Genomic DNA, 21888 nt, shown 5'->3' with positions numbered 1-21888 from the left:
TTTGTTTTCACTGCAGTTTTTTATTTATGCAAATGGTTGACATCTCATTTTAGAATTACAGATTCTCAAGTTGTAAAAAGAAAAAAGGTCTTCAAATGATCCCCTATTACAAGTTTTTTTTTTTTCATTAATTTGTGAATGAACCAATTTTTGTCTAGCAAAATTGAGGGTTACAAGGGTCAGCACATTAGTGCCTAGTTAATATTCCTGTGACCTTTGAATGATCATGTAGGAAAGGAAATGTTAGCTAAAGAAAGGTCTACTGGACGCAGTCAACTAAAACCTCCAGAACTTGTAATTATCCTTGTTTCTTTTTTTTTTTTTTTTAATGACCGGACCTAATGACAAAACTGAAAACATTTACTCTGTCTGGAGACGTTACTTCTCCATCAACCATTCCCATTATGACAGAGCAGGTCATAAAACCACCACGGTTGGCAGGGAGTCAGTTTTCAATGTGAACTATGTTAGTCAAGCTGGAGAAACATAATGAAGCACAGGCAAATATTGTCAAGGAAGTGCACCAAGACTAAAACACATAATGGCACAACAAAATTCCTCCCATGCTCCATGAGAGGGAAATTTAATTGTGGTTTTGGACATGTAGTGTTTGTTTTCCCTGGCTGAACTGAGCACGAAGACAAGGTGTGTACAGCATTATGTACAAATAGTGTCAGCTAAGTCAGGCTTGGTTAATAATAAAAATAAACTGCCATTTTTGGGTATCACCTGTGAGAATAGTAAACAGCAGCTTCAAGAAAAAAAATACTATAACTACGGCAACATGTTAAATAAAAAGACGTGGAAAGACATAATTAAATCTGAAAACATTATACATATATCTTTCATGTATGTTTCTAACACACTGTGCTCATTTGCCAGGGCTTTTCACTTATCTAGGAGGTCAGGATGGTGAAGGTCGAACGGGTAATCACTTTAAAGTCAGGGGGAAAAAAATGAGGGAACTTAGCCCCTCATGTTTTATTGGCAATATCAGAATTTAGGCCAATTCTTTTGTCATATTTATGTACACCACATAAATATGACCGAGAGAGAAAACTCTACAATGTCAATTAATCATTTGTCGCCACCGCGTGGTAGAAAATAGGCAGCATGACTTCCCTGATATTTTTTAATATAGTCCTTTGATTATTTATTGATGACAAGGAAGAATACAAAAACAGTTTATTCTTTATTCTTTTACTTTGTACAAATAATAAAAAAAACTTAATTACATATTAATTAACATAATGAAGTCTAATTAAACAACTTTTTTTCACAGAAAGTTGTGCACAATCAAATACTACATACAGCAGTCCCACAAGATGCTATATGAAGATCATAAAAGCATTAGATCTGCATGTGCACCGTCAGTGTTCTGGTCTACTCGTGTAATGACCTCTGCATCAGTCTGCAAGACCAGGAAGACCAGATCTAAGGCTTTCCTCCATGCTTCCTGCTTCACACAAAGATTGTCATAGATTTTTACAGCTGCTGCTTCACCAGAGTTCATAGCTGAGGAAACTGCACTATCCACAGTTCCACCCTTTAAGGAAAGTTGTGAGAATTTTGCAGCAACGCCTAGACTTCCATTGTAGTCCTGTAGTTGTTGGCTAACAGCAGTCCTGGCTTTGACTTTTGAAATCCCCCCAGTGTTAACCATTACAGTTGATATGTAATCTATTAGACCATCTGCCATGAGACGCAACACCACACCCCTGTAGGGGTTAGCTGCTGTCCCTGCTTTGGTTTGTTGGACAGAGTCATTATTCCTGTCTCTGCAATGCTTGACATGCTGCTCCGCTTGCTTTTCTACGTGATGAACACAAAGCATTTCTGTCACTCCAGCACCGGGCAAGAGGGCTTTGTCTTTCAGCGCGTGGTGTAAGCGATAAGCACAAGCCCAAAACTGATCTTCCAAGGCCTGCAGCTTGCCGTGTACACAGCTTGTGAGGATTACTGTGACCAATGCAGTTTTCCCGACAGTGGAAATATTCACAGCTGTTGTAGACGTCCTCTCATTGCTTTTGAGGTCCCTCCGTGTGACAACTTTAATTCCACTACCAACACAGTGCTTACTCAACTGTGTGGCGTAAGTCACCGGAACAGCTCCTGTTGAGTTTGCGAACACCTTTAAAACGGAAACCTTCACTTTTTCCACCACAAGTATGTGATGTCTACAACAGTGCTGAATCACTTTCTCAGTAGCAAGCCCACTGACTAGTATCAGGTTTACTTCCAGGTTCAACAGAAGTGTCACGACCTTTTCCAGCCACTTTTCGTCTTTGCTTAAACTCGACAAATCCGACTGGTTACGCACACGTTGTATACCTGTTGGCCTTTTAAAGCCAGGGTGGTGATAGGTGTCTGATAAATCTCCATTAATAAGAGCAACCTTCACGTGTTGTTCTTTGAAATGATGTGCAACTGCAGCCTGTTCAGCATGTAAGAGAACCACGCAGCCTGGTAAAACGCAAGCATGTTCCTCTGGTAAACCAGGCAGCACACAAGTCACCACTTTAGTAACATCAAATGTGGAACACCTCACATCTTGTTCATTACTTTTTGACTGCATCCGGCTGGCTTCAACTACTAAATTCATTGCTTCGACACAACCATGGCTCAATCCCTCAGCAATGTGTGCAATGTCAGGAAGCTTAGGCTGATGAGGCTGCGGTACCGTGGAAACATCTTCAGATTTGTTCTCACAAAAATGTCGGCTTAGCTTTATTTTCCTTTGTCCGCTGGTGTTGAAAGTCTTGTGACCAATTTTTGTTGTCCTTTGTGAGTTTGATGGTGCCTGTGAAGCCTCCACAGTGGGTTTCTGTGACAGGTGAAGTCCTAAACTTTGGGACGTTACGGTGCAGCTCTCTGATGGCGCCACACCAAGAGCATCAATTGAAACGCTGCTTTTTCTGCAAACATCCAAGCATATATCTATTCCCTCAGACATAGCTGAGATGATGTGTGACACTGAAATTCCTCTCTGAAGGCAATCCAGAGCAGCACGGCTCCATGCTCCCGCGAGAAACAGCAGGCATCCCGACCCTGTATGATAAACCTTCTGATGTGCTTGAATAGTCTCGTAAACCAGCTGACCCACCGCGCAGGTCAGCTCCAGGTTCTCAAAGACGCGGAGGCATGAACCCGCGAGCGCTGACTCCCCGCTCGTTGCATCTTGGATAAACTTGTACCTTTTATAGGGGCCCAAAGAGGAATGTGTGATTCCTGCCAGCGCTGAGAGCTTCTGCAGTCCAACATGTTGCCGCTGGTTTATAATTGAACTTCCCAGCATTACTTGAGGTGCCTGAATTGTAAAAGGACAGGTTAAGTTTGTCTTCCTTGTAGCAAATAGAAAACCCAAAAATATTCTCTTTTTAGTTAATAAAACTACAAAGTTCATATTGTCTGTGTTAAAAGGTAGTCACACACAGTGGTGAACTGCAAATATATTTACTCAAGTACTGTACTTAATGCAAATTTGAGGTACTGTATACTTCTACCTCACATGTCAGAGGAAAATACTGCTTTGTAATTCAGTCCATTTATTTAACTGCTATACTTATTATAGATTAAGATTTTGCATACAAAACATGATCAGCTTATGAAATGTTATGCATTGTTATATAATTAAATAATGCAACAGGAATTAAAGTTAAGAAGTTAAAATCAGCCCCATCCCAAACAGCTGCAACATTTTGATGCAGCATACATATTAAGACATTAATTATAAATTAAACCATATACTATTCATAGTAATAGAACCCACTGAAAGGCTCAGTTCTGCGTAATTGGTCATTTTACTTTTGATACTTGAAGCTAGTAGTTGGTGATACATACATGAAAGTATAACGACTTCTTGCGATTGAGTAAATTTTACATTGTGGTAGCCTATTGCTACTTTTACTTAAAGGACAGGTTCTCAATTTTTCAAATCTGTCTCAAAACAACAGTCAGGTGCCCATATGAACACTAGAGAGGTTTTGCTTGCTGTAATCATTCCTCTCGTTCATACTGGCTATTAAAATATCACATTCAAATGTGCTTTCAATTTCAGTGTTGGGGGCCGAAATCCACAGTGTGTCTACACAGTCATTTTATGCAAAAATGTATTTAAAAATTATCTGAAGCTTATATGCGGCTTCAGCAGTTTGAGTTAGTCATATCAAGTGGATATCTGCCACATTGACTTTTTAGCAAAAAATTCCCCTTTTGTGTTTCATTGGACAGTGTTTCCCTGTTTAGCTGCAGTGGAAGTATAGTAACAAAAAGAGGTACTTTGGTACTAAAAAGACTGTAACATTGAAAGATATCTACTAGATTTGACTTATTTGAACAGCTGAAGCTTCATATTAACTTAAGATAAACTTTTAAATACATTTTTGCACAGAAGGAGGACTGTGGATTTTGTCCTCCATCACTTACATTGTAAGTGCATTATGAAGAGATCTTCTGATGGTCAGTAAGAACAGGAGGAATGATTATGGTTTAGAAAAAAAACAAAAAAACATATTGTTCACTTGGGCACCTGACTGTTGTTTTAAGACAGACTTGAAAAATTGTGAACCTGTACTTTAAGTAAAGTATTTCTTCCACTACTGGTAACTAGTATGGTCAACAACATTAGTGCAAATGCATCTATAATAGTAAATTTATACTGCACTACACAAAACACCAAAATACCAAAAGGATTAAGTGACAATAAGAGAAACACATCAATACCCCGTAAGAAGAGGTTTGCAAGCTAAGCTAACATGCTAATGTCTTCAGAAAAAATGTTCTTTACTCCTAAATTCGAATGATGGCGAATGTGAACTAACCCACAGGGGAATCCCCAGAAACTGCAATACATACTGAAACTACCCATAAAGAATACAATGATACCTTGAGTTAATAATATGATACTTCTGTCAGTTCCCCATTGCCGAGCTGCCCGGCTCCAACGGTTACACACTGCGCATGCGTTGTTTCCTGGTTGCTGGGAGACCAAAAAGGATCTCAATAATTGGCTGACACGATTTTGTCCCGCCTAGCTCTTCTTGCGATTGGCTAAGATGCGCGCGCGATGGTACTTTTAGGGTTTCTATTGGCTATCTCCCATGTCACTAACAGAAAAATTACAACCGTTGATGGCGACTTTGTTGACATCCGAGCATCAACTGAAGCTGAACTGAAGCTTTCCTAGCTGAATCATTCATTTAAATGGTATACCTTCATATAAATGTCAAATATTAAATGTACGCTGTGTTCACTTAAGAAGCCGCTGTGAACAGTTGAAACGTAGTTTGATTAATGTGTTTACTTTAACTCCATAACGTGGAAGCTAACGTGAGCTAGCATGGTAGTAGCTAATTAGTTAGCTAACGTTAACAGTTGACTAAAACGCCAAAACATCTACTGTATGTATGTGTGCCACATATTCTAACTGAATACCTTGTATAAAATAGCCACCACGTCTTGTTTGCTTTTCCCAGGCGTCAGGCTACCGCAAATCAGCTACCTCCGCTAGCCAAAGGAAAAAAGCAGCTCCCAAAACCGAACTGACTGAAGAGCAAAAGCAAGAAATTAAGGAAGCTTTTGACCTATTTGACACAGATGGCACTGGCACAATAGACGTGAAGGAGCTTAAGGTTGGTTTCTGGTTAGTTTCTATCAAATACCAAGGGAAGCATGCCACAGCAGCCTCAGATGTGTTGTGTATCTTTGCCGCAGGTTGCTATGCGAGCTCTCGGGTTTGAACCAAAGAAAGAAGAAATCAAGAAGATGATTGCAGACATTGATAAAGAGGGTTCAGGAACAATTGACTTCAGCGACTTTCTCAGTATGATGACACTAAAGATGGTGAGTTTAATACAGAGAACCTGGAACCTATTATAAGTTACGTTTGTGCTTTCTAGCCACATTTTTTCAGTTTTTAACTTCTCAAGTTTGGCTGTCAGGTGCTCTTATTAGTACTGCAGAAACAAATTTCCTCCAAACCATTTACTGTAAAAGTGTTTGAACATGGACAAATACTAGTGATGCAAATCACAATCCATTTTTGAACAATCATACAAAGTTAGTTGCAGAATTATTGTACTTGTATTTATTTTGGTCTGTAAGGAAATACACAGACAATGACACAAAAAAGAAAATTATTTCCAACAAAACAGTACAGTAGAAAACCATACAACACAGTAACTCAACCTGAAAGACTCTATACAGGCTGAAAGAATAAACTGATGTGTCAATCAAAATGTGCTTGTCATGTCTTGCTTCATTGTTAATAGAGTGAGAAGGACTCCAAAGAAGAAATATTGAAGGCTTTCCGGCTGTTCGATGATGATTGCACGGGGAAGATCTCATTCAAAAATCTTAAGAGAGTTGCCAAGGAGCTGGGCGAAACCCTCACAGATGAAGAATTACAGGTATTGTAGATTCTACTGACATGGACTGTATTTAATGTATTTTTGGTGGTCCATTTTCCAGATATGTCAGATTAGTAAATTAGACAGACAGACAGAGTGTACTTTATTAATCCCAAAGGGAAATTACAGTGTTACAGCAGCCAGTTAACATACATCACAATACAAGAACAACAAGGTAGGTAAAAGAAATAAATACAATTACAGGCTAAATTATATACAATTACTAAATAAACTAACTCAAATATAGACATACCCAGAATAAATAACAATAGAGACTAGAGATAAAACTATAATATACTATTAGAGCCAGATACCACAGAAAGGTAGTAATAATTTTATCATATTAAAAAATAACAATTTTAATGTGAGAATTAAAGAATGACTGCAACTAATGATAGGTTTGTTTCTCACTATTGTTAATAATAAATGGTTAAATCAAATGGCCAACCTTACTACAAACAAGACTGACACACCTGTTTCACTTCTCTCTCTCATCTCCCAGTTCCCCCTATTGTATTTTTTTTCCACGTGGTATGAAAATAGCAATTAAATAGTTAGTGATTTCTGAGGATCTTTTGCACTGAGATGCCCTGTATGACACATGTTGTCAGTTCAAGTGTGAGTTTTTGTCATATCTGTCACCATTTTGCTGCATTCAGATCCCTGAAACAAGGTTTTCACTCGTAAATGTTTAAACATACTGAAGCAGATTGTCTTTTTTTATTCTTTTAGGAAATGATTGACGAGGCAGACCGAGACGGAGACGGCGAGGTCAACGAGCAGGAGTTCTTGCGGATAATGAGGAAGACCAACCTTTACTGAACTTGAGTGTTACAGTCTTGTTCCTGGGACCTTTTCATAGATTCACCGTAGGTTTTGTCAAGAACAGTTTATACATTAGCATTAAGGAACTTAGATTTGTTTGGTTTGTAAATACATATTTTAACATACTGTATCTTTATACAGATTTTTCTACAATGCAAGATAAATAAATATATTTCATCATAGCTGATTTGTCTGATGTTACTTTTACATGAACCTTACAGTTTCTCAGCGTTAGCATTGTGTTTAAAGTGCATGTGAGCATGCAGTTCCTAATTTCAAGAGATTAATATTTCTCTGGGCCTGATGTGCATATAAGAAATGTTCCCCTTTGATTCACAGTGTTTGATGATGTCTCTTTATTGAAAACCCTGGGTAATAACTGGAAATACAGGGGTTGTGATTTTGAAAATCCTTGTGAAGTTACAGTACAGTTACAGTAGGTTGCAGTACATCCTGCACAGCGATGCATGCCAATAATAATGGTCAGATGTCGGGGAACAGACAGTGAAAGTCATATGACTAAGTCAATGTTGACTAACCAGAATCATGTTACTGTAGACAGAAATGACAAACATGACTTTGAGATGAGTAAATCAGTAAAAGTCACTCTCACTTCGTGTTTTGAGTTATTAAACCAAGTCATTGTCTGTAGAAGATACATTACAATGATCTTTTACCTTCATGTTCTGATTATCTTATAGGAAAGATGCTCCTGCTGATTGATTGTAATATACAGCGGAAGTCTTGTTTTGGCCCAATCACCATACCATGTTAAAATAAACAGGATATTGTAGTGACGTGTTTTTCCGAGCCGTCAGACGGCTGTCTATTATTTTGAGGATGGTTGCCACTGATTGTGAAAGTTGTGATAATCTGTTCTAGACAGCAAAGGAACATCAGGTGGAAAATATGAAAAGTTTTGTCCCAAGATGAGAAATCCATTTTTAAAAAAATATTCCCCATATAAAATGTTGATGGTATAAAAACAAGAGTTATGAGCGCGTTGGAGGAATTGTTGATTTACAAAATGTCACAGACTGTCCTTCGGATCTTAGTGGTACTTAATAGTAAGACGGGGGTTTTTGTATCTTTTGTATGTATAACTCTGAAAATACCTACTGTAAGATACATTTGCAGAATGTAGAATGCATGTCTTTTCACTTAACACTTATCCTCACTTTTTACCTGATTAAAGTGCCCAAATTCAGTTTATATGGATTCCCTTAATTTTACTCCGCTGTTAAGCTGAAACCTCGAATTGATACAGATGAGCCAAATCAGAAGGGCAGTATCTGGAGGCTTCATTTTATGTTACCCCTATGACTCAAATCCATCCACCGTCTAGGAGTTCAAAGCGCACCACTCAACAGGTGAGAGTTGAAGAACAGTACTGAAGCTCACTTTCAGTGGACAGACAAATATAAGTTGGCACCTTAATGAATTATGTCCTCATATTATGGAAAAATTTCTTCCTTTGAAAGCCATTTGATCTTATAATTGAAGATATTTCAATGTGTTTCAACAGCTGTGCAGCATACAAATCATCGCATTTGAAAAGACACTGCTAAACTCACCAGTATTTCAATACATTAAATGTTTATATGAACAGAAAAAGGTCTTCAGTAGAATTATCACTTAAAAATAAAAAAAAAAAGAAGAGTGGGTGTTGTTCAAACAGTGGATGTTAGAACAAAACTTTCCAATTGGGATGTTTTCGTGAAGCGTTTCATGGCCTTTAATAGTTTCACAGCCCCTCAGCTGAGTGTTATTCCCCTTCTGTTGTGGTTAAACAGCGTTCGCATCACACGATCTGTTCAGTACTCCCACTGCTCCGCTGCTGTTTTGCTCTTCCCATAAAATGATCAATTTCCAAAACAACTAAGTGCTGTATGTCTGGTTGTTACTGGTAAAAGATGATTAGATTTTTAACCCTAAAAGGTCAAAAATGTGTCACCATAATGCACAACCTATTTTCACAAGCCCCCTTTGAGTAAGAGAAGTTGAAGACAAACTAATATCCGTCATTGTGCCTGGAAGAAGCAGAGTGACTGCATCAGTGGTATGTTTGCTTTTTAACTTCAGTCCTATTTGCGAAGTAACTTTCATTTAATTACTGACAGATAGAAAGGATCTTAAATCTTTTTCAGTATGATGAGATAGCTGATATGAGATTCCTCTTTGAAGTCTTTAGTGTTGTATTTGACTGACATATGCTATCATCAAATTGTGGTTTTCATACATTTTATACAATGAGCATTTCAAAGATACATAACAATCTGGTTATCATTTGAACCTTTGTAGCCACGGTGTTAAAAGCCATAATGACTTTGAAGATGTCGCTGCGAGTGTAGGTGTTGCTGACAGAGCTTCATATTTTTTCTAATCCTAGTGCTCACGCCTTGTATTCAGAATTTGTTTTTTTTTTCTTCTTCATGAAGTTCTTCGGCACACCTGACTCTCCGACATGCCTCACATTTTGACACTCCACCTGTTTGGGGGAAGATTGGTTTCCATGACTTAACCAATCACCTTTGAACATTTGGGGGTACATTAGGTATGCCTATAACTATGAAAAAAAAAAAAAAAGCTCTGTTGACAAGGAGTATATAAGAGCTGGAGCAGTATTGTGTTGTACTTACCGCTGTACTTGAAGTTAAGAACTGCTCTCAGATAGTGGTGCTACAAGCCTCATTAGATATGAAATGTGAGAAAATTCTGTCTTTTGTATTTTATTGTATGCTTTCACCAAGCTTAGAGTTTTATTATGAGTGCTTATTTTACAGTACTGATATGAGTGTGTCAGGAGGTAGTAGACGTCCCCCATATAGTGAGAAGCAGGTTGGTTAATTTGGAAATGAAAGCTCACAATCTCTAAGATAAGATTAAGTAGCTTGTAGTAGCACATTTTTCTGCTTGATTAGATCATGGGTTCAATTTTCTGGCTTTACCTCTGGCAACTGCTCATGCTTAAGATAATCATGTTGAATGGGCTTTGTATAGGGCACGTTCACAGCAGGAATGTGTCGATGGAGCTTTTACCCCTTCAGCTCGGTTCATTTCTGTCTCAGTCTTCTAATGAAACTACAAGTAAGGTTTTACAGAAGTGAAAACAGAGTCTCTGCAAATGACCCAAAAAGTAAGAGGTTTCACTCTAGCTGGAGATGATTACAATATCTTCGCTGCAGATTGAGAATGAATTGATTATTTTGTCATTTGGTCAATAATAATCCCCATGCCAATCACACCACCAGAGAATATACAGTGCAGTTGCAGCTTCATGCTACAATCGTTTGGATTCATTTTTTACCTCATCAATCTACACTCAATACTCCATAATGACAAAGTGAAAACAGAATTTTAGAATCTTTTGCAAATTTATTAAAAAAGAAAAACTGAAATATCACATTGACATAAATATTCAAACCATTTACTCAGTACTTAGGACAACCATCACTGCAACACTCCACTGATCTGGGCTTTATGGCAGAGTGTCAGGCAGAAGCCTCTCCTCAGTGAAAGACACAGGAAAGCCTGTTTGAATTTTGCAAAAAAGCACCTAAAGGACTCTCAGACTGTGGGAAACAAGATTCTCTGGTCTGATGAAACCAGCACTGAACTGTTTGGCCTCAATTCTAAGCTTCATGTCTGGAGGAAACCAGGCACTGCTCATCACTTGCCCAATACCATCCCAACAGTGAAGCATGGTGGTGGCAGCATCATGCTGTGAGGGTGTTTTTCAGTGGCAGGGACTGGGGGACTGGTATCTTTAATATGAAAACCTGGTCCAGAGCACTCAGGACTTCGGTCTGGGCTGAAAGTTCACCTTCCAACAGGACTATGACCCTAAGCAAACAGCCGAGAAAATGCAGGAGCAGCTTAGGGACAACTGAGTGTGAATGTCTTTGAGCGACCCAGCCGAAGGCCTGACGTGAACCCGATCGAACATCTCTGGACAGACCTGACAATGGCTGTCCACCGACGGTCCCCATCCAACCTGATAGAGCTTGAGAGGATCTGCAGAAAAGAAAGGCAGTAAATCCCCAAATCCAGGTGTGCAAGCTTGTTGCGTAATACCCAAGAAAACTCGAGTGTAATCGCTGCCCAAGGTGCTTCAACTAAGTACTGAGTAAAGGGTCTGAATACTTGTGTCGATGTGATGTTTCAGTTTTTCCTTTTTAATAAATTTGCAAAAAGTTCTGTTTTCACTTTGTCATCATGGGGTATTGAGTGTAGATTGATGAGGGAAAAAATGAATTGAAACGATTTTAGCAAAAGGCTGAAACAAAACGAAAAGTGAAGGGGTCTGACTACTTTCAGTATGCATTGTAAACTATAGCAATGGGTGCAAACAAGCTCATCTTCCTTTATTAAAAGTACTTGTGACTGGAATCAGATTTCATGTGACTCTTCAACTGGCAAAATCTAACTCGTAAGCTCAAAAGTTAACAAAACTTTACAGAAAAATAATCTAATTCTGAATTCACGCGACTTTTAATTCGTAATTCGGCGGCGTGACACATAGTGAACCAGTGCAACAAAGGTCAGATAAAAGAAGAACTGTAGGTGTGATCCCACATTCAGATGACAAGTTAAACCTCAGCATTACTTTTCTGAGTGGATTTATCGGATCACTTTGATATGTCACTGAATAAAAACACCCATCAATTCAGCACTTTTTTTGTGTGTTCTGGTCACATTGAATTGCAGACTGTCCTCTCCCGTTTGGAAACATTCTGTCAAAGCAGAAACGTTATTTTTCCGATTGATAGTCATGCCTGTTGGAATCAAAATATCACCTGCCACTCACTATTTTGGTATTGAACTAGTTTTATACAAAATAACCTCCTACGACCAGCTGGAAACTGGCTGACATTGAACTATGAAGTGTATTACACCAGACAAAGATTCCCTGTGAGAGGTTTTTTTTTTTTTTTTTTTAACTGTCCCTTTTGTTCAGTTTCATTCACGATATTGGTAAATAATTTCCCCAATAACATCATTAACAAGTCTTCGCTTTTGGTAACTGAAGTAAAGCTGAATTTCATGTTTTTATTTTTAACATAACTAGCGAGGTGTTTGAATTCACTAATGATGACAAAATTAATTTATTGTATAAACAAGCTGTGTCATTCCTGTTGCGGCGCTGGTAAAGAAGACCAAAAGAGGCCATCCCCCACCCACGGCCTCTTTGTCGCTTCCTGTACACTTACGGTAATATCAGGCACCCTCGCTTTTCTCAATCACTAAAAATCACCTTCATTTTGTCCTTGTTCCGTCTCTTTGAAAGGCTCTGAAGAAGCAGAAGACTTCTACTTGTATGTGTTCTAAGCAGACTAGTTTTAAAAAACAAACAATCATTGCAACATGCTGATGTGTTTATGCAATGCATGCCAACTTTGAACCTCGCACCCACTCACCTCGCACCCCTGAAGTGCAAACGGTTCACTAAAGGGGAGACCGCAGTGTAGGAAATCATACTACTGCAAGTGGGAGTAGGAAGTAAACTACATCATTAGGACAGAGTAAATAAATCCGCCTGATAGAGTAATACTTTGTAATAAAATAACCAAGCATTTGTATTTCAGTTTTAACATCATGTACTTATACATAAGTCTCAAGTGTGGGAAAAAGACAAGAAACATGACTAATATTCTTTTCAGTCACCCACACACATTTAGTTTTGACAAATATCACAGCAACAGTGCACTTGTGAAGTTTTTAGAGATATGTTTTATTTGGCTTGGACAATACAAAAGGCATGGTGAACATACAGCGATAAAAACAAAACAAAAATGACATCATTACAGTGTGACTGAGAGACAACATCAAGTCAAAACAAAACATAAACAAAATGACGATATTGATGAGCAACAACTGCGGCTGAGGCTACGTGATAGTGAAATACAATATAGTGTACATCACATCATGATCAAACAGCCTTACTGTATGCAGAAAGAGAAATACATTTAAAACCCTTCTGGCGGAGAAGCGTCACATTTAGCTCTTTTATTGGTCTGGTCTCGCACACGTGTTTTGAATATAAATATATAAAGGAAACAGAAGAAATTGTGTTGTGGAGTGTTACAAATTAGGGCCAATGTTGACTTTATTTAAATGGGTTAGTCTGTTTCATTTATTATTAGCATGACGGAGAAATGTCAGTAAAACCTTCGATTTTATTTTTTTTTATTTTATAAAACGTGTCTGTTAAAGGCAGACATGTATCCCGCATTTCTTTCACATTGTCTTTACATGATTCAATGCTAGCCTATCAATGCCTTACAATTTCACTCACATTTTACATGAAAATACAAACATTCTTCAACAAAAGCGTTGCACAACGGATAGAAAAACAAATCTGACAGTGATCACGTGGGGAAAACACACACAGGGAAACACATTTTATTGTAAAAACACAAAAATCAACCCAGTAAGTAGAATACACAGTGTTCAAAGAGGTCTCCTCTTCTCTCCAATTTGATGGTTGCACCCAAAAATGAAAGGTATTATTCTTCAGAAACCAAGCCACATCAAACTCTAGATGTGACGTGTTTTAGGGCTACAGGAACATTACGTGCATAACTTCAAACAAACTGAACTTGAAGGTGTTTATTTCTGCTGCAGCTTTAACACCTTCATTTGTTCTACAGTGTACAGATATGTAGGTGGAAGGGCATCCTAATAATGAAAAAAAAAAAAAAAAATCACATTTTTCAAAGGTTAGTATGATTATTTACAGTGTTCACGTTTTAAAAAGAAGGCCTGCTCACTGTGTTCAAACTATTTACAATGACTTCTTTCCTGTGCAAACAGTTGACCTCTATCTGTCAGTATTCTCCCGTCTGCAGCCTCACTTCAAGTCACACTTTTTGCACTGCGTTTAACACCCTGGCTGACCACAAAGAGCAACTCTCACTGTGTGACATGTCTTTACACCAGGCCGACAGCTTTAGTCATCACTAAAAAATGCTTTAGCACAGCATTGTTTAACTAATTTCATGGAAAAAACTTGAGTATTCAAATGCAGATGGGGCGTATATGACGATTACATTTCTCCACCTTAAACCACTATTCTTGAGCGTGTGAAGATAGAATAACAGCCATGTTTAGCCGAGTAAAATAACTGGTGAAAAACAGGGTTAAGATTTTGGTGATGATTGCATTAGACAAAGGCTTGTAACTTGTACCTAATGTTTTTTATTAATGTTTCGACAATAAATAAAGGAGCAATGCTTCATTGATCAGCAATATATCATTTACATTTGGGCTGTGAAAATTCTCTTTGACGGTGTTTCTCACACTCTAGCATGACTCTCGTTTTGTCTTTTTAGCTCACTCCTCAATTCATGAGGAAAGCCCCTCCAAGTTGTAAATGTTAATATGTTATTAATAAGTTTATTTTAGTTCAGATGCTCTGCAAGTCTTTTTTTCAAAAGGTATCAGGTCAAACTGTTAATAGACAGGGCCTTCCTTCCTTCCTGGTAAACTGAAGAGCTAAAAAGACCAAAAAAAGAAAAGTCATCCTGAAACAGAATTACAGCCGCACTGCACTCTTTGCATCATGTCTGGCCTCCTGCATGCACTCTTTGCATCATGTCTGGCCTCCTGCATGCTCTACCCGGGTAGAGCATGCAGCAGATACGCATCAGACACGGACATTCTCCTGTTGTGTGAAAGTCTCCTACATGTGTGAAAGGGCGACTCCGGACAATGTCCAGACCTGATTCTCATTGTCACATTGTCCAGAGTTTATATGAGAAAATGGCCTACTTAACCTAGAAGTTACTCTTGTTAATGGCTTATAATTGTTTTGTAAAGCATTAAATAATAAGTTTAACCATTAATAGAGACATTAATTACATACTTATTTAAGGGGACTTATTATGCTTATTTACAGCTCTATATTTTTATTCTGAGACTCTACTACGCTACTCACTAGAGTAGCTTTGCATTATTCACAAATCAAAAAACTCCTTATTTATCTTATACTGGCCCTTTATGCAGTTCAGCCTCTGTCTCTTAACAGGTAGTCTTATCGCTTGTCTCTTTAAGGCCCCCCTCCCACTCTGTTCTGACTGGCCAGCTTTCTGGAAGCCTGCCGAGGGGCAGCCATATCAGAGTCGTGTTAAGTTGCCGCTGATGCAAACCCCACATTACCTGCTTTACTGCCTCAAATTAAAAGCTTTTAAACGACAAAATAATGAGAGACTTTTATTGTGAAGAATTTATAGGAAGTGAAACATGTTCCACACAGAATTAGCAGAGCTTCATTAGTGGCGCTAAAACCGGTCAAAATAAGATATGGAGATATTCGGAGCTCTTTATTTAGTGGATCAGTTAGAAATAATGCAGGGAGGAATTGTACAAGCAGAAACAGCCACAGTGATGATGATGGAGTCAAGGCTCAGCGTAACTACCCCCAAAACAATGGAAAAATGCCATAATGTTAGTGGAGCGGAGCAGTGAACTGGCGTGCTGTGTGGAGCAGATGACCATCTAAAGAAATCCATCATGAGCTGAAGTCAGCTTGGACTGAAAGTAGAAAAAAAACACTGGAAACTGAGCACTGAAGCCAGTGCTTTTTGCTCACAGGGATTACTTCTACATACGTTTTTTGACATGTTGGCCACTTTTAACATGACATCTGACATTGTAACATTATATGTTATATGTTATATATGACTGAAAATAAGGAAAATCATTAACAGGTCCCCTTTAACCTTAATTAAAGAGTGCCTTATTAGAAACAGTGCTGATAGAAACAAACTTCAATCACACACACACAAAAACCCACTTTGTTGCCTGATTTGGGAGGAACCAGGGCTGTGAGAGCTGAAAATAAATAAAAGATAAAAGCTGAAGATAAGTGTTTACACCTTTGATTTTCAATGCACTATTTCAATATACAGCAGCAGTCCCTTTCTTAACATATACACATCCTCTCCACATTATCTTTCTGTGGTTGAGAGGGTTCCGTTTCTCAGTCTGCAGGAATTTTCATTTTGAGACCACATTGACAAACTTATTAAAACCATTTATTCACGTACACACACACCACAGATGGGTTAGGATAGGTTCCTTGATGGTGGCCAGTGGAGGAAAATTCTTTTGAATTTTCAATCTTGTCTACCTGAGGACACTTTTTCCCTTATGTACACGCATCACAGAAGGAACTCCTGATAAGAGCGGGAGCTTGAGGGTGGTGCACCTCTCAGACCAGTCGGAGCCCCCACCCACCTTTTCCCTTACGCCGACAAAGACAGAGAACAGACGAGAGGGGTTTTCTCTCTCAGTCTCACTCTCACTTCCTCCCCTCTGGTTGCAGAAGATCGATGTAATGATTGTGTGGGGAGAGCATGTGCGTGAACACTGACAGGGCAGACAGACTGTGTCAGCTGGTTTAGTACATGGACACACTGACTAACAGGTGTTGCCTGCTGAATTTCCAAACTGTCATGCTAAGCCATGTTGGAGTATGATGACAATCACTGGAGAACTAGTCAGTGATATTTCTATAAAAATTCCAATGTTGTCACTCACTTGAGAGCCTTTCTATATGCTGTATCTATAGCATAAAGATAAAGCATATGTTAAAGTACAGCGCTATTGCTGATTTAATTTATTCTTATTTTTCAAACAATTAATTTTTTCTCAATTTGGGATGGGCATTCACAGTGCAGTACATGTAGGCGCAAACCTGCAGCTGCAATACACTGCCAACCATAACTCAAAGTGTTCAACTACCACTGCCTGCAGAGTGGACTGTAAATGTTAACTCTTGTATGTAAAATATTTAACAAATAAATCATTTTGAAGTTATTGTTTTTAAGCAATAATAAACTGACATCAACAATATGTGTGTAATTTTTATTTGTGAATTTATTTACAATAAAACAGCAGCAATTCCCTTACTGAAATACTAACTGTAAAGTGAGAGTTCCCTTTCTTGATTTGCACTATTGAGACACTAAAAAGTTGCTTTCAAACGCATTTATTTAGCACTTTGGAATCAGATTCATGTAATAGAATTCATGGTTCCAGAAAGAAAAGGGAGCTGAAAGTTTTCTTTACAAGAATGAATAAGGATTAATGTGTTTATCTGTACTTTTGTACAGAGAAAGTATAAATCATCACCCTCCACACCATTACTGATTAATTTATCAATAATTCTTCATGGGGATTTCTCTGATGAAAGTACCTCGTAGTTCTCTGCAATTATGTTCTAGAGGATTACATTTTGAATGCTCCAATGACTTTTAAACAACACAATAAAATACTAATACAATATTTACAATGAACCCAGAGAATGTATCTTACTCTGAGTGTCTTTAATGACTCATGTGACCTGACTCATTCTTACGAATGCCTTGGACTACCCACGTGTCGGTCTTTACAAGTTACTTTGTCAACAGAAAGTATTTTATGTAAAACTACTTTTGTGGTAGCTTTTTATTTGTACATTTTTTGATGACTGATGAACTTTTAAGATTGCTTCTGTAAGAGAACATCTGAATTGGAGTAAAGCACTGCTTATCAGTCTGCTCCTTTATGTCAACAAGCTGAACAGCCGAGCAAACAACAAAACTGGCTTGCATGAGACATGACCACAGAAACTTCCTTTTGTCTTTTCAAACGGACAGAAAGTAAGACCTCTTCTAGTTGATGACTAACAGTGAGATGAAAGAAGTGAAGCTGCACCATCACAGGAGAGTTCTTGAGATATTAGATAATATTCCTTAATTTGGCTATAATTTCTCCACTGTCCAGTGGTGGACTACCTCTTGCACTGAACAAAACATATATATATTTCACTCATTCTGGTTTTTCATTAATATTTAAAAAGAGTTTCCTGTTATTGCATTAACCTTTCTGTTTGTGTGGGTGACCATGATGCAATGAATATATTCAGGTACCACACCTACGAAAACTATCTATGACACGGTATAGCAGCGGCTCCACTGATTCAAAATGAAAATGGGAAGTGCCGTCTTCCTGTAGTTTCCTGCCGGGTGCACTCAAACAAGTTTACGTTCACACACACTTGTATCTATAGGCCCCACGCACGCGCGGCCTGACGCCATTCTCGATACGCGTAGTGGTGACTGCCAGTGGAAAAGAAAATTTCATTACTCACACACACCAGTTTCTGCGCCTTTCCAACTCTGTACAAGTGGTTTTCCTGTGTCCTCAGGGATGAATATAAAAAGGTAAGCGACACAACTCTCTGCATATCCAGTAAATCTTTCGAAAAGCATCTTTTGGTAATCTGGTACCTGCTCCTGACACTGAGACTATGAAGCTGATTGTTTTGTACCTTCTTGCAGTTTGCTGCTATTCTCTGGCCAACACATCGCAACAAACGATTGAGCAGAGAAAATTAAGAGAAATCTTGAAGGACTTGAATGGAGTGCAAAAGAGCCTGCAGGTAGGTTTATCTACTGTACATTCGTGTTTTCACAGTGTTGTCCATGTACGGTTGCAGTTATAAATACTAAATACAACGTTCTCTCGGTTTCTGTCTTGCAGCACAGTGAGATGATGCTCAATACTCCACAGAATATTGGGGTAAGCAAACCTATCTCTAACTTAACTCTTATTCAAAATAATGTTGACAGCATGGTCACCGCCGCATTTAATATTTGTGGTTGCTTAGTCATTGTTACTCTCCCACTTACTGTAGTTACTAATTGCCGTTTGCCTGCTACTGTAGGAGTACATCAAATGATGTGTGAAATCACAAAATGTGTTGGGTGATAGCATATGCAATCAGCTGTAAACTGAAAATTAAAGGATTCATTTACACAATCTTACAAATAGATATTAAAAATGTATATTTTGATAATTTTTCAGCTAGTTAATATCACTAAATTAAAACGAAGTACTGTACAGTGGTGGCAGTGAGACAGTCGTACCTACTCTAAATAAGCAGTGGGCCAACAAAAATACTTCACACATGCATACTTTACAACCAAACTTGAAATGTGTGCATATATCATTTTTTTAATTAAGTATTTTTTGTCTCTGGAACAGCAAATGTAATCTAAAAGTAATAAGTATATCAAATTATTAATTACAGTACAAATGTAATGTTTCTGAAGTTTCATGGTACAAATATTTAAGTTAAACAGTGTTATAGATAATAAACTAACACCAATTTCCTTAACCATAGAAAAGCCTGCAGTGCATCAGATTCACTTAAATTTGAAGTACTAAAACTGTGTTTCTATGTCATTTCATATAATTTCATGATATTTAGCCTTACTGAACATGCAATTTTAGTATAATTACAAAGTACCTTGTAAAAAACAAATCTAAACAGTTTTCAGTGTTATGCAACGTTCTATTGGCCAAAACAATCCCACATAAAAATGTGATTATGCGCTCTTAACTTTAAATCAATTCCAACTAAGATCAACTGTATTACTTGTAAATCCAGATAAGCCCTCTTTCTTGTCAAGGTTACACTCATGAGTGAGTCAACTCAAGAGCTTGCTCAGTGTAGTTTTCTATTTTCTCACAGCTTCCGTTGCACTGTCAAGTGAAATGTGATGAGTAATCAAGCAGAGAGCAGACAAAACCACGGCACTTCCTCACGCCACCTCACAAACTCAAAAGGTTCACCGGCATGCTAGAAAATATTTGACTCAATCTTGTTTAAAAACTGGCAAATTACAGCTTATCTGAAACCAGGAATGATAAGGACTCCTGAGTGGGTGTGGAGCTACTATCAGTGTTGAAAGCTTAATATTCAAAATGAAAATGGCTATACTACAGAGCAACAGAATCATTGATCGTCAAAAAAAGCAAAGATTTTGAAAAATAATTCAAAAATTAAAAAAAGAAGAAGACACTTTTAAGTCGGCTATTATTATTGTTTCTCTTGTTTAGCTCTTGTTCTGACAGAATACCCTAACATACCAATTCTACCGGTAGACATACTGCTGATTTGACCCAAGCTAGTTTTGGTTTATGAGTGTCACACTTTGCAGTACGAGTAAACAGAAAGAAACTGTTTAACTTGGAAAAAATGTGTCATATCATCAAAACTTTCATTCAGATTTCTGGAGGGAAAAACATCCAAAGCACTTTTGGGAACAGAAACTTATCTATAAAATAGCGGAAACTTTCTTTGGTTAAGTTTCAGTTTATGTAAAAGTGTTTTGTATGTATCTGATTGGAAAGTCAACTGTAATTATGAGGTCATGACATGAAACCAAGAAGAGCAGCTTTCTTGGAAATGTTTTGATGACAGTGATGGAAGGATTTTTTATACATAAATAATTATATATAAATATATGGAATTAAATATTTTGTGTTCTATTTTGAACAAACTGTTATTTTATATGGACAATCCATGCTAAATATTTCACATTTTTACACTCACTATGGTACTTCTACATAGAAAGGCATGAAACAACTGGTCTGTGCCTTTTTTGAGAGGCCAAACTGAACAAAGTGCATTGAATATTAGTATGATATATTGGTGTGGTATTGATGTTTTATTCACAAATATTGTCTTCTTTTTATAACAGGACCACTGCTCTGTGTCAGCCCTAAAATGCTTTCAGGAAGAGTTGGAGGATCACTTTAACATGAGCAAATCAGAAGACAGAACGCAAAAAAGATTTTTCAGGAGCCTTGGGCGTCAAATTACTGTAAGTAAATATTACTAAATAATATATTCAAAGCGTATCTCAAGTTTGCAGCACAATACAATTCTAAAACCACATTTCTTCCATCCATTCCAGGTGAGCGCAGTGAAACTTGGTGAACAAGGATCTGCAGCGGTAAGAGAAAATATGTCAATATCTTTCTCCACTTTTACTTCTGTTATTTCCTATTTTATTCACTACAGATATTTTAAGCGTCGTCCGGCGCACTCGTATTAAATGCCCATCAGTAAATTTATTTCTCCTGTGTTTGCCCATTTTCTCTGTAGTCCAACTGCACAAAGTGCAACGAATATCCGAAGGAAAATGTGGCGCAATTTTTCGAGAAAATGAAGTCTCTTATTCAAATGGTAAGTGCAATTTTTTCTGCAGACTTAAAAAACAAACAAACAAAAAAAAAAAAAGTAAAAATATTTGAATATTTTGCTATTTTTTTTATTGTAACATTAGGAAAAGGTGGCTGAATGTCTGTACTACACGTGATTCATTCTGTGATGATGAGAATATATATATATGAATATATATATATATATATATATATATATATATATGAAACAATATCTGGTGTGAAAATTAATATCATTTTTTATCTCTTTAGGCCCTGGCCAGACTGAACTGAGAAGAGAGAAAGGTCTACTTGTGATCCGAGGATTGAATGTAGAGAAGACACTACGCTGAAAAGATGCTAAACATGGCAAAGTCTGCATGTTGTAGCCTTCTAAATATTTAACTTATTTAATATTTATTTAGACAGTGGTGGTGAACCCACTCAAGCTAAGAATATATTCTCAGGACAGCTGCTTTTCTGCCACCCGGTGGACTTGGCAGTTCCTTTTAGTTTTTTCACTGATTGTGAAAGTTAATTTATATATTGTAGTTCTCAAAGAATATAAGGTATTTAATGACATTTATACTATGTATGACATGTGTTAGTACATGAATACTTTCATTTAATAATTGTAACCATTTAAAAATATTAAATATAT

General features: G+C 37.6%; 4 protein-coding genes across 5 annotated transcripts in view; 2 read left to right on the top strand and 2 right to left on the bottom strand.

Moving 5' to 3' along the window:
- Window positions 1-1179: 1179 nt before the first annotated feature.
- On the bottom strand, window positions 1180-5535 carry bbs12 (Bardet-Biedl syndrome 12). Of its 2 annotated transcripts, none has more exons than XM_067599973.1 (2): window positions 5434-5535; window positions 1180-3307 (listed from the first exon to the last, which is right to left on the bottom strand). In XM_067599973.1, the coding sequence occupies exon 2, from the start codon at window positions 3293-3295 to the stop codon at window positions 1340-1342; it is 1956 nt and encodes a 651-aa protein (XP_067456074.1). In that variant the 5' UTR covers window positions 3296-3307; window positions 5434-5535; the 3' UTR covers window positions 1180-1339. The 2 variants fall into 2 exon arrangements, with proteins under 2 accessions (XP_067456074.1, XP_067456073.1); XM_067599972.1 differs by lacking the exon at window positions 5434-5535 and adding an exon at window positions 4885-4982.
- Window positions 5094-7414, top strand: cetn4 (centrin 4). The gene is made up of 5 exons (XM_067599975.1): window positions 5094-5205; window positions 5475-5630; window positions 5713-5841; window positions 6270-6407; window positions 7140-7414. The coding sequence occupies exons 1-5, from the start codon at window positions 5203-5205 to the stop codon at window positions 7227-7229; spliced, it is 516 nt and encodes a 171-aa protein (XP_067456076.1). The 5' UTR covers window positions 5094-5202; the 3' UTR covers window positions 7230-7414.
- Window positions 7415-14828: 7414 nt separating this feature from the next.
- adad1 (adenosine deaminase domain containing 1 (testis-specific)) overlaps window positions 14829-21888 on the bottom strand; it is a 52239-nt gene continuing 45179 nt past the window's right edge. The window contains exon 14 of the mRNA XM_067599967.1: window positions 14829-16064. Within this exon, the coding sequence (XP_067456068.1) occupies window positions 16005-16064 (60 nt within the window). The 3' untranslated portion in view covers window positions 14829-16004. The remainder of the gene's footprint in view (window positions 16065-21888) is intronic.
- LOC137188850 (interleukin-21-like) lies at window positions 16579-21494 on the top strand. Its single transcript, XM_067598430.1, has 5 exons — window positions 16579-18657; window positions 18759-18797; window positions 20765-20881; window positions 20915-21019; window positions 21172-21494. The coding sequence occupies exons 1-5, from the start codon at window positions 18526-18528 to the stop codon at window positions 21364-21366; spliced, it is 588 nt and encodes a 195-aa protein (XP_067454531.1). The 5' UTR covers window positions 16579-18525; the 3' UTR covers window positions 21367-21494.

Source organism: Thunnus thynnus, chromosome 9, assembly GCF_963924715.1.
Source record: "Thunnus thynnus chromosome 9, fThuThy2.1, whole genome shotgun sequence".
Classification (NCBI taxonomy): Eukaryota; Metazoa; Chordata; class Actinopteri; order Scombriformes; family Scombridae; genus Thunnus; species Thunnus thynnus.
Note: the sequence above shows the minus strand (reverse complement) of the source record. Positions and strands in the feature narration are given on the sequence as shown.